The sequence below is a fragment of the Taudactylus pleione genome, unplaced genomic scaffold, assembly GCF_031769625.1.
Source record: "Taudactylus pleione unplaced genomic scaffold, aTauple2 ptg000276l, whole genome shotgun sequence".
Taxonomy (NCBI): Eukaryota; Metazoa; Chordata; class Amphibia; order Anura; family Myobatrachidae; genus Taudactylus; species Taudactylus pleione.
In genome coordinates this window covers 6,765,850-6,778,231 of record NW_028284678.1, presented here as the reverse complement: position 1 = coordinate 6,778,231, position 12,382 = coordinate 6,765,850, and the positions used below count along the sequence as shown (strand labels likewise).

General features: G+C 43.3%; 1 protein-coding gene across 4 annotated transcripts in view; it reads left to right on the top strand.

Moving 5' to 3' along the window:
- APP (amyloid beta precursor protein) overlaps positions 1-12,382 on the top strand; it is a 279,838-nt gene that overhangs the window by 78,996 nt on the left and 188,460 nt on the right. For all 4 annotated transcript variants that reach the window (XM_088481634.1, XM_088481637.1, XM_088481633.1 and 1 more), the window contains exon 2: positions 4,991-5,158. In XM_088481634.1, the coding sequence (XP_088337760.1) occupies positions 4,991-5,158 (168 nt within the window). The remainder of the gene's footprint in view (positions 1-4,990; positions 5,159-12,382) is intronic.

The window sequence follows — 12,382 nt, the reverse complement described above, 5'->3', positions numbered from 1 at the left end:
TGTAATGAAAAGTGTCCAGGGAAATTAAACATTGGCAGCCACATGCGAAACCTGTTTTCATGTTTAAACCAAGAAATCTGTAGTCGGCCGTTTGTTAGGCACTTCAGCCGCACAACCAGAGGATTTGATCAGTTTGTGAGTGCGGATGACCCATGCTTTAATGTCAATGTGCCAAGCAGCTTTGTGTTTCTGCCAGATCAAATCAAAGAAAGTGGAGATATCAGGTTAACTCACAGTAAACTGTCTAAATTGGCCAGAGACATTATCACACGCGAGGCAAACGTCATTTATTTCCTTCAGCAGAAATCCGGATTTAGTGCATTAATGAGTTGGCATGGAGATTAAAAACAAGGCTGGTTTGCAGCATTGGAAGAAAACCTCCATTTACTTAGTCTGTTGATGTGGATTAAAAATGCTAAATGAGCAACTCCCCCTCTCGTTTCCTCATCTGGTTGGGGTTTGCTGCTAGAGAACAGATAGGTTCACATTTTGGACAAGCTCTACTATTAAAGACAATCCCAGCGAGTGAGCCTTTTAGTTTCGGCATCGTATTATAGGTGCTTTCAGCTGCAGAGAGAGGTCAGCACTCTCAATGAATACGGACTGCACTGTACCGAACCGCCGGTCAGTCGTATATGGTTTACCACTGTTCCTATATACAGAAAGATCTGCTCTTATCGTGCAAAAGTTAATATCTGTTCCATTTCCATATGTGTTGTCTACACAGTCCCCTAACCTAGTTTCTTAATTTTCCAGTACTGACAGCTTTCCTGCAGTCCGTACTGCTTTACCTTTGGCTGTACCACAGAGTTACTTTGGTAAGGGGAGTCCCTAATGCTGGCCATACACTAGCACGATTACAGGCCGATTGCCCGATTTTCGACGCGCCGTACGTTGAATCATGTGGAAATCATGTTGTCTTTTTAAGTAGGATGCGATGCGCGCTCCCGCAGCTCCTTAAAACGTATCGTATGATCAGATGTGCAGCCCTTATTATCCGTCTTGATCGTATGTTGATCGTGCCGTGTACTTGCATGCGATGCATTGTGTGTCCGACCATCTGAGCGGTGTCGTTTAAATCTATTATGATCGCATGTTTTTGGTGAGACACGATCAATCGTATCACGATCCGTCCTATAGGGACGAGTGATCGTACGACAGATCGTATGTAAATCGTGTGTGAAATAAGCACAATTTCGTATGACCGGGTCTGCCAGGGAGCTCCGGGGAGTTCAAGGGATATCTTAGGATGAATCTTATCTTATGCTGGTCGTACTAGTGTATGGCCAGCATAAGTACTATATGTTGTCCAGAGATTGGCATCTCTATTCAAATTAGTCCCAGTCCTCGTCTCTAATGGCTGCAGTTCTGAGTTTGCTTTTGTTTTTTATTGCACTTACTGCATTCAGTTGCAATGCCGTACTGAGGCTCCAAGTAGCTTTGGTTGCATTAAGGAGCTCATTCAGACCCGCTCGGAAGATGCGATCGCTCGCTGGCCAAAAGGGGCCGGATATTTCAATTAAGCGCTGCACTGCGTCGCGTAAGGACGTCCACTGTGTGTTAGCGAGCTACAGCAAAGTGCTCTCGCAAGTGTCTGTAGATGCCCCCTTGCCTCTCGCAACACACGTCATCTCCGGGAAATGTAGGATTATTCGGGACCATCGTGAGCCACCGGAGCAGCTCGCAGTCCTTGAGGTTGCCTTTCCCCGCTGCAAGCACTGCAATCAGTGCAGGCTGAAAAACAAACAGGTGACGTGTACAATGACGCTACTTTGCTAATTATGCACGCCCTTTAAACGGCAATTTGGGGGACTGACACGCCTGCGTTAGCAACACCACTCCCCCAGTTCACAAGCACCTTCCCCTGTTACCACCCACAAACGGTACTATCTGTTACTCAAAGCAGCGACCTGATAGTGACTTACGAACTACCAAAATCAGATCGCAACGAATTTCTTGCGCACGCGCACTGCGAATTTTACACATGTGCAGATGGGCGAAAATCGCTCACAGCGAACGGGTCTGAATCTGGTCCTAAGAGTGGCTCCACTATGACAACACAGCGGTTGTCACAGAATGCATTGTGTTGCAGGTATGCTCTATTATTGAATTCTATTCACTAAATCCAGTCCCGCTAGAGGTTAAAGTCTTGGCCTGACCAGTGGTTACATCTACGATCTCTGGAAACAAATCATTGTGGCTTACAGCTTCCATTTTTGCTTCATGCCTGATATTTCCTCTTCATTTCTGATATTAAGGTCATCTCGCTGCCAGTTTTCTGAAGCAGCCTTTGAAATCTCTCCTCTCAGAAGTCTCCCTCATGCCATGATACTTTTGTGTTTAATGAGGCCAGCCGTCATATGTCTTGGGCTTGATTAATGACCCAGCGCTTATATAGCTACGTCCTTGGCGAATACACAGTATGCCCAGCGGATGGTTGCGTAACGTGTGGAGCTCGAGCCGTCGCAGAAGTGGTTAAGTGGCAAACGGAGATGTTTTGAAAAAGTTCTCATGAATTAATTTTTCACAAGTGCGTCAAAACAACAGATGACAAGTGGACTAAATCATAAAGTCGTGGAATTTATGTAGATTAAACGTCAACATAAAGAAGATTGATCGTCATTCCAGCAAGCTGGAGACTGATAAGAGATGGGAACAGATGTCTGTAAAACAAAGTGTGATTCCCAACATAGTACTAAATAATGAATACACGCGGCTGGTAAATAAATAGGGGAGTCCATTGTGTTGGATGCGTGCAAGGTCTCTCTGCGCCTCCTCACTGTGTCATGTCGTTGGCACTACAGTTGGTCAGTGAAGTCGATGTCTAATGAAGTGGTCTGTAGTCTGCAAAATGAATGCAATTAATACCATTCTTTTCTGTTTTACTCTTTGACAGCTCAGTGAAATGGATTCTGGTTAATGTGTGCTTATGTCACCCATATAATTCTAATAATGATTTTTTTTATCAATAAAGGATTGGAATTATAGTCGCTAATGGTTGCTTTTAACTTAATGATGAGGTTTAACAGCGTATCTGTAATTTTAAGCATTTCTACCTTTTTTTTGGCATCCATATTAAAGTGTAGCAATTATTTCAAAGTGGATACAGTTTTCCCTTAAGGCTGGAACAAAAGAGCCTTAAAGTTTATTTTACAGATATATTAGAACCGTGTGATACCATACATATTTAGTCATTTCTTCTTTGTTTGAATGATTAATTCTCCAATTACCGTTCCTCTAGTGCAGTGGTTCTCAAACTCGGTCCTCAGGACCCCACACAGTTCACCTTTTCCAGGTCACCCAGTACGTGCACAGGTGTATTCATTACTCACTAACACATTTTAAAAGATCCACTGGTGGAGATAATTATTTCACTGTGAGGAGACCTGGAAAACATGCACTGTTTGGGGTCCTGAGGGCCCAGTTTGAGAACCTGTGCTCTAGTGAATTTTATCTCTCCTATTTGCCCCCTTATTTACCCTCTGTGTGTGGAGGATGGGCAGCAAAACTATTGAGGGTTCTAAAGCACCAGGGGATGGAACCTGTTTTGAATACATTAAGTAACAGTTATGATCCAGCCTAACTTGAAACCAGCTACAGTGGAAGGTTCCATGAAGTAATCCGGTGGTTAGCCATCTTTCGGAAGCCCAGGGAACGTTGATCTAAATCTACGTCATTATGCTGGGAAATGTAAACCGTAAAGGCAGCCTTTGCAAAAATGAATACCTTATGGGTGTCATACTCAGTGAACTCATGCTTGACCTTCACAGTGTTGTTTGGCCGCAGAAGAACACTGTTTAGTGATGATTAATCTGTGTATAGACATGTGAGTGATCATGCATTAATTGGACACGCATTATCTTTTACTCTGCAACGCCCCAAACATCACAAAACACCTGGGGATGCAGCCACGCCCCTTTCTGGACACGACCACACCCCCTGCACTAATTTCGTTACCTGGTCTAGTTCTCTATGCTGTCTTAATTGACATGGAAAATGAATTTGTTTATTAACTTGCAAGAGAAGGGGGGAAACATTTCTGGTATTTGATGATGTAACCGTCCCCATTTTGTGCAGATCGCCAAAGGGGGCAGGCCATATGGATTATTATGTGGGTCATGTGATCGTGGGGTAAATAAAACTGATCTGCTCCGATGATACCAGCGACTTGGTCAAAGTGTATGCAGTTATATGTGTGCGGTTTTAAATGGTACCGAATATATATTTGAGCTTCACATACTGTGGTGAGTGGCGCTGTAGGTTGCTAGGCAACAAATTGGGATTATTATAAATAATGTGAGTAACCATTAATAAGGTTATGCTACATTGATAAAAGTTGGCTGTGCTCCACGTATGTGTCAGTCTAGTTCATCAAATAATTTTTTTCTCTCTCACTTATTCAAGTGCTATCAATAGAGAGCCACCAGTTGTCCCAGTTATTATGCAATTCTTTTGTATGGATTTCTAAAGCTATACATTTTCCACATTTGTTATTTATGCTGCATGCAGTAATATTGTTCAACTGCAGTTATATATCCATCGATTTTTATTACAACGTGTTTGCACTGTTTGCGTGATCTATTGTAGGGATCAGTGATCCCACTATTTAGCTTTTTTTGGTGTAAATTTTACACAGAGAAAATAGGATAACAGAAAGTAAACGTTTTAAAATGTACATCATTAATGCCGATATGTGCTAATAGATGTAACGGCAGATTGTACAGATCTGATTTTTCAAAACAACCAGATTACCCAACTAGCGATTTATATGTTCGTGAATAGTTTTATATTTTGTGTAAATGAAAATCTGGACAAATGGACACTGGTGGGTTTTCTGCTTTTATGTTAATCATCTGCTCACAGGATTGCTTTACCGCTGTGCTCTGAATCAGGCTTTTCCCTTTAATATAGACGTTATTTATGAAACTTAAAAAATGCAGCATCCACTTTTCTTGCCCTGTTGTAACTTTTTCGTTTTTTCCTGTCCTAGGTCCCCGCAGATGGGAATGCCGGACTGCTGGCTGAGCCACAGATTGCCATGTTCTGCGGCAAGCTCAATATGCACATGAATGTTCAGAATGGGAAGTGGGAGACTGACGCCTCCGGAACAAAGACTTGCATTGGGACCAAGGAGGGCATCCTCCAGTACTGTCAGGAGGTATGTACCCACTTTTTGTAACAATAATTCACAGGGGAGTGGATGACCCCACATTTACGCAAAGCAACTGGTTAAGTTCCGGCTATAACTTCTAGTGATGGTTACGAAATGTAAACAAATATCTGATTGGTTGTTATGTTTTTTATTTGTTTTTGTTTAATGTCCCTTTATTTGCAAAAAGTATACTTTTGTTTGGGGCCCATTCGCACTTTTTGATAATGTCTTAAATAAAATATAAATATGGACAGGTAAGTATTTGCCCTGTTGCTTCCCCTACTGAGATATAATAATGCACCATTCACGGATGTGAGAGAGCATTGACAGAATGGAACACGTTTACATTGCTGATCAAAAACATACGGGGGTGGGGTAGATGTACTAAGCCGCGGAGAGAGGATGGAGATACAGCACCAACCCAGGCTATGTTTGAAAAATGACAAGAGCTGGTTGGTTGGTACTTTACCTCTATCCACTTTATCTCCATCCAAAGCTTTGTAAATAGAACCCACAGCCTCTAACGTGACTGTTAGGAGTTGATTGATTGGTACTTTATCGCCATCCACTTTATCTCTCTCTCTCTCTCTCTGTCTCTCTCCCCCCCAAGGCTTAGTACATACACCGTATAGGTCCGGTTGCAGAGTTCAGTCTTCTCCTATTTGTGGAGCGCACCTTGCATGTAATAGCATTGCTCACGCTCAGATAATGGGGACATGCAAGGACAGGGGGTGCAGAGTTGTATGCATTTCTATTGGATCTACCCTGGCGACCAAAGAGGCCGATTTGGGATGTGGCAGGATGTTCTCACATAGGCCAAGTTCAGTGCAGAGTGTCCATGCAAATGCGGGCTATTCAGATCTGGATTAAGCGACAATACGTCTTTTTGGAGACGTACATTGTGCATCTAATGTAGGTCAGGTGCAAGTCTGCACTGAGAATGACTATTAGCAAACTACAGTAGGTGCATATGCTACAGAGCTGCTATTTTTATGTCCAGCTCCACGTGGTCCATATTTAAAACACAGATGAGAACATGCGGTATTCCCCCCTGCCCCTCTTACTCCATTGTGTTACTTGGTTTACAGTCCAAGCGCTATAACCGGCACAAGTGTTTGGGTGTCGGTGAACTTACACAGTGGGGGCATGGCGCTTCTATAACATGCATGGCTGACGTGGCCAGTTTCCCTTGTCAACCAGGAGATACTATGAAAGCCGCTCTCCCAACGGTTCAGTGGTCCAGTGACTCATATCTCATACACGGGGGGGGGGGGGAAGATAGGTGATTATAACATAATTAATTAAACAATCAGTTCATCTTGTCTAGTTTTAAAACCATTACATTAAATGTAGATATTTGATAATTAATATGAGCCAATATTAAACCTCTAAGAATCTCAGATGTCAGCGCAGTGCGGTCAATGACTAGCTGAATGCTTTACACGCAGATCTATAGCTTCCACAGCTAGTAGTAAGGAACCTGAGCATCACCTGAAGGAAATATCATCAAATCCTAAAATGATTCCAAGAACCTCATCGAGTTGCTTAGCAATAGACGTCTTCTAGAGATATGTTTCCCAGACCAAACCTTCTAAAGAGGGCAAGTGGAGACTGTGGCCCTGATTCAGAGGCGCTCGCTGCGCTCGCTCTGAACCAGGGTGGGCCGTTTTGGTTTTTTTTTAGAGTCGGCCTCCAGGCCGCTCGCAAAGCTGTGGGTGACCACCCACAGCTAATGCGAGCGGCCTGGCGATGGTCGCAATTATCGCGACCATCGGCATTGCGAGGATACCCTAAGGTAGGGTCTCAGCACTCGCAATGCCGAGTGGACTTCCTGCTCTAGTAGAGCAGGAAGTCCACTACTGACATCACGAGTGATGTCAGTAGGGCCGCCCACAAATGGCAGGCATTCCACAAATGGAACACCTCCATTTGTGCAGCCACCCCCCCTACCCGCCTACAAAACGCGGCGAGCTGTCCATCAACATCGACAGCCACCCCGTCTTGTAGTGAGCGACGGAGCTGCTGGGGCTTGCGCATGCGTGCGCCGGAGGCGGCGCATGCGCAGGGGCCAAACATCGACCCACTTGCGAGCGCTATGAATCAGGCCCTGTGACCATAGCAACCTATCATTTTATAGAATACTAGCGGTTGACCGCGTCTTCTCCCACGAGAAAATAGCTTCTGCCAACATTTTTATTTTATTTGTGTTGCGCTAGTTGTACTGCTTTGCATTTAGGTACTGTTACAGGAGTGGCCCACGTGACCAGCAGCGCCTTCACCCACCACTCACACCAATGTCACTGTGTGCCCTGTGCACAGACTGCTATGTAGCCTATCCTAGTCACCCACCACTCACACCCATGTCACTGTATGCCCTGTGCACAGACTGCTATGTAACCTATCCTATTCACCCACCACTCACACCCATGTCACTGTATGCCCTGTGCCTAGACTGCTATGTAGCCTATCCTATTCAAGTGACTGCAGGCCCAAAGCACCTCTCCCCCCACCACTCACCAGTTGCGTGTTGCGTGCATGGTGTCACACCTCTCTCTTGCATTGATGATGTCAATAAATTTGTTTTTGTTATTGCTCAGCTTTAACTTGACGGATCGAGATGAAATAAAGTGCAGGTTATTTCTAAGAGTTTCCACTACAAAATGATGCAGTTTCCATGAAAATTGATTCAGATGTTTTTGTGCCAACTTGGAACAGACGCAATGTTCTTATTATGGAGGTGATTCAGTTCAGTGCGGTGTTGAATAGCGCCGGCAATGAGCTTCTGGAGCTATTCAGTTAACTGCATTGTTAACCCCGACTAGCGGATTTCGCACCCTCGCTGAGGTGTGATCAGAAATCTGCCTAATCTATTGCCGCAATGCTGGTTTCTGGCTTAGCACGTGCCTCAAAAGCCTTGCGGGCGGCACTTAAGTCGGAGAATGCAGGTTACTGCAACTAAACGCCTGGCATTAGACGCTATAACCTGCATCCCCAGACTTGCAGAGTGTGATGGTATCAATTGAATAGCTCCAGGAACTCATTCCCAACGCTAATCACCCCCTATATTAGTATAGATCAGTGTTGGCTAACCTTAACACTCCAGCTGTTATGGAACTACATAACCCAGCATGCACTGCTACAGTTTTGCTATTAGGGCATGCTAAAACTGTGGCAGGGCATGCTGAGATATATAGTTCCACAACAGCTGGAGTGTCAAGGTTAGCCAACACTGGTATAGATACTACATAAATGATAGCTCGAAGCTGACTGGTTGCTATGGACAACACCTCCACTTGTCCTCTTTAGAAGGTTTGATACAGCTATAATGTTATTAAATAAATCTCCCTTTAGTCCTTATGAGCAATTTTACACCCATCAGGAGCAGCTTTTTGCCTCCTAGGTTTTCTCCCCCAGGTTCCATGAAGCAGATGAGGCTGCGGCACTAACTGGCTAAGGGTGTTTATATTGATCTATAGGTGATGTCTGTTATGTTGTTCAGTGGCTCCTTGGCTCTCCCATTGTAAACCTTATTTCAGTTAAATAAGTAATGCATTCTGTTTGTAAATTGGGAAGCTCATAGTGGATAATGGGTTCCGCCTCTCCTACCTACTTAATCTATGAGCGCAACCAGTCATGAATATTAGCTTACAGGGAACAGCAGGATTCTTGGTCTCTAATAATGATTCTGAGAATTTGGTGAGATGATAGAACATGGTGTGTATTTGCTTTGCACAGGAAAAGGAAATATTTTTTTTTATACTTCAGAAGCTCTAAGCGATAGACTTCATTTTCTATAATGGTAACTATTTATATGGCTATGACATACAACACACAGCTTTCTAAGACAGAGTTTTCAATCACAAATATACACTCAATGGCCACTTTACTAGGTGCACCTTTACACTAGCTTGTTAATGCTAATATCTAAACAACCGATCCTGTGGCAGCAACTCAATGCATAAAAACATCCTAACAGGGTCAAGAGGTTCAGTTGTTGTTCAGACCAAACGCCAGAATGAGGAAAAAAATGTGATCTATGTGATTTTGACCGTGGAATGATTATTGGTGACACAGGGTGGTTTGAGTATCTCAGAAATTTTCAGGAGGTCCCTAGAGTGTACAGAGAATTATGTGCAAAGCAATAAACACCCAGTAAGCGGCAGTTCCGTGGGTGAAACATGCCTAGTTAAAGGCAGTGGTCAGAGGAGAGGGCCACACTAGTTCATACTGACAGGAAGGCGTCAGTAACTCAAATAACCTTGTTGCATTACAACAATGGTAATCAGAAAAGCTATGATGCACAACATGCAACTTAGCATGGATGGCTACAGCAGCAGAAGACCACACCAGGGACCACTCATGTCAGGTAAGAACAGGAATCTGAGGCTACAGTGGGCAAAGGGTCGCCAGCAAATCACGGTATGCGCTCCAACATGCAGATGGTTGTGTCAGAATTTGGTGTAAACAACATGGATCCATCCTGCCTTGTTTCAATGGTTCAGGCTGGTTATGGTGCAATGGTGTGGGGAATATTTTCTTTCCACACATTAGGCCTCTTAATACCAGTGGAGTGCCGCAGCCTGGCTGAGCACTGATGCCGACCATGTGCATCCCTTTATGGCCCCAGTTTATCCATCTTATAATGGCTAAGGATGAAGTCATAAAGTACACATCATCTCGAGCTGGTTCCATAAATGAGTTTAGTGTACTCCAATGGCCTCCCACAGTCACCAGATCTCCGTACATTGGAGCACCTCTGGGATGTGGTAGAAATTTGCAGCATGAATATACAACTGACAAATCTGCAGCAGCTGCCTGATCCCATCAGGTCACCATGGAAGGAGCAGAATCTCGAAGGAATGTTTCCAGCATCTTGCGGAAACCATGATACTAAGAATTCAGGCTGTTTTTGGATTGGCCCAAACCAGTTGTTTGGGAGTTGAGTGGAAAGATGTAATTGCAGAGAGGCCTTGTGCTTCCAGTTAAGTTGATGACTTTGTACACACGTCACGTGGGTTTTTGAACAAGAGGTTTTTTTTTTTCATATGCGCTATCAAATCCATTCCAGTGTTATATATTCAAATGGACCATTTGGTTGGCGACACACACTGCAGTATTGAGCTATTGTTGGCTCAGGCCTGTGTGTGTGTGTGTGGCTTGCTCACTCCCTAAAGTAGCCTGAATTGAGCTTCAGTCATTGGATCAATTTTCTTTTTCCAGAGATTAAAAGACAGGAGCGCCAGCCATTTATATAGCATGCGTGGCACTCTGTTCCCCACCTGGTATCTATCTATCTGTCTGTCTGTTTTTAGATGATGATATAAATGTAAAGTTGAAACATCGTAAATATTGTAATGGTGAATTCCATTAAAGGGGTATACTCTAATAAGCAAAATTTATTTGCCAATAATAGTGCTATGGTGGGGGTCTCTCCACCTGGAACCACCACCATTTAAAGTATTTACTAGGGTCGGGTCTTGGCACTAAACTATAGCCGGAACCTGTGCCAATCTCTTCTGGCATTGCACGGCTCTCCATGTAGCAGAATTTCCCTGTAAAGGCATTCCCTGTAGTGATATGTTTGTAGGGTGATTGGAATCCACCATTTTGTTGTATTTAGAAAAGCCTTTTGTACTCGCATATAGTCTGTACCCTGGTGCCCTGGTTTTGGCACTGCTCTGGCCTCTCTAGCAGCCATGCCAAAGCTGATCAGCAGAGATCCCGGCCATATGTGAGTTCTGGTAACCCACCAAAGTACCATTATAGAGGGGGGGGAGAGGGTACATTTTGCCGCCATAACACATCAGTGGATACACCTTTAACATGAATGAAAATAAAATTACGTCAGGTTAGGGGTTCATCTGATCCCCAACTTGAACATTTTTCTTTTATGAGCATTATGCTTTGGTCGGCTACATTTTTGCTATTAAGCGCTACTATGCTTATCCTATACATTTCAGAATATCCAATTGTGTTAAAAGTCCTTTGTGTTATTCCAAGTGTTTTGCTGAAAAGGCAACTGTACATTGTGCTCAGAGCAAATCCATGCGGTAAATAACAATGGATCACAAAGCCGCCAGCAGATGGGATGCCCTCAATCTACTCTACAGTCGTGTTGGATGATACACATCTGCAGCCTGAATTTATAACATTTGAATTGCTGACATTGTGCTCATCATCTATGCATGACAAAGCTCCTAGATAGGAAAACCATCCCGGGGCAATTTAGAAGTTTAAAAACTAAACTCAGCCTAATGGAAATAAATGACAACTTTAAAAGGTGATGATGGTATTTTCTGAAGGATCGATGTGATCATAGTGATCGTTTTAAGCAAATGGCTTCATATACAATCTGGTAACCAGAAACCTGTTTATACAAGCTCTTTAAAACGGAAAATGGTTCTTTGGCTTTCTGCATGCAAAAATACAAACTGAAATCTAGACAAGCTCCTGTCATGACAACACGGAACAGGAATGGTCCCTGGGAAATGAATACAAGTCTGCCTTGATCACTTTACAAGAATCCGACACAGCCTATTGTCTGCAAATGCATATATCTCGCTGCTAATCTCCTTATGAAATAAGTGCCAGAACAATTGGAAGGAGAATCTGGCATGTCCGTGGGTGCGCCCTGATTGGTTTCACCTCACGATTGTGGTTTGTTATGTTTAAGGCCTTTAAAATACATTTTAGAAGATTGTTCTTTTGAACACGAAGCAACTGACTCTTATTGAGTGTTCCAAAAAAAAACAAAACTAACACAACCTGTAAAGTTAAAGCACAAGTCTGAGGGGTCTATTTACTAAGCAGTGTTAGGAGAAGTGAAAAGTGATAAGGTGCCAGCCAATCAGCTCCCAACTGCCATCTCACAGGCTGTGTTTGAAAAATGACAGTTGGGAGCTGATTGGCTGGCACCTTATCACTTTTCACTCTTCACTTTTCACTTCTCCTAACACTGCTTAGTAAATAGACCCCTGAGTCTTCATTTCTCCATCATGCTCTGTACTATTTTGTCTTCTAAATTAATCATACAATTGCCACTAAGTGAGTTCCCTACTTAAAACTATGAAGGTGTGAAGTTAGCGGGGACATTTGCTCACTGATTTTCAATGTACTCTACTGCATTCAACACATTTTAGTTTTGCACGTAAAAATATTATTATAGAAAAAAATCTATCTCTTTGCTCTTCAAATCTCTGAGTAACTACACACCACACAAATTAACAATAC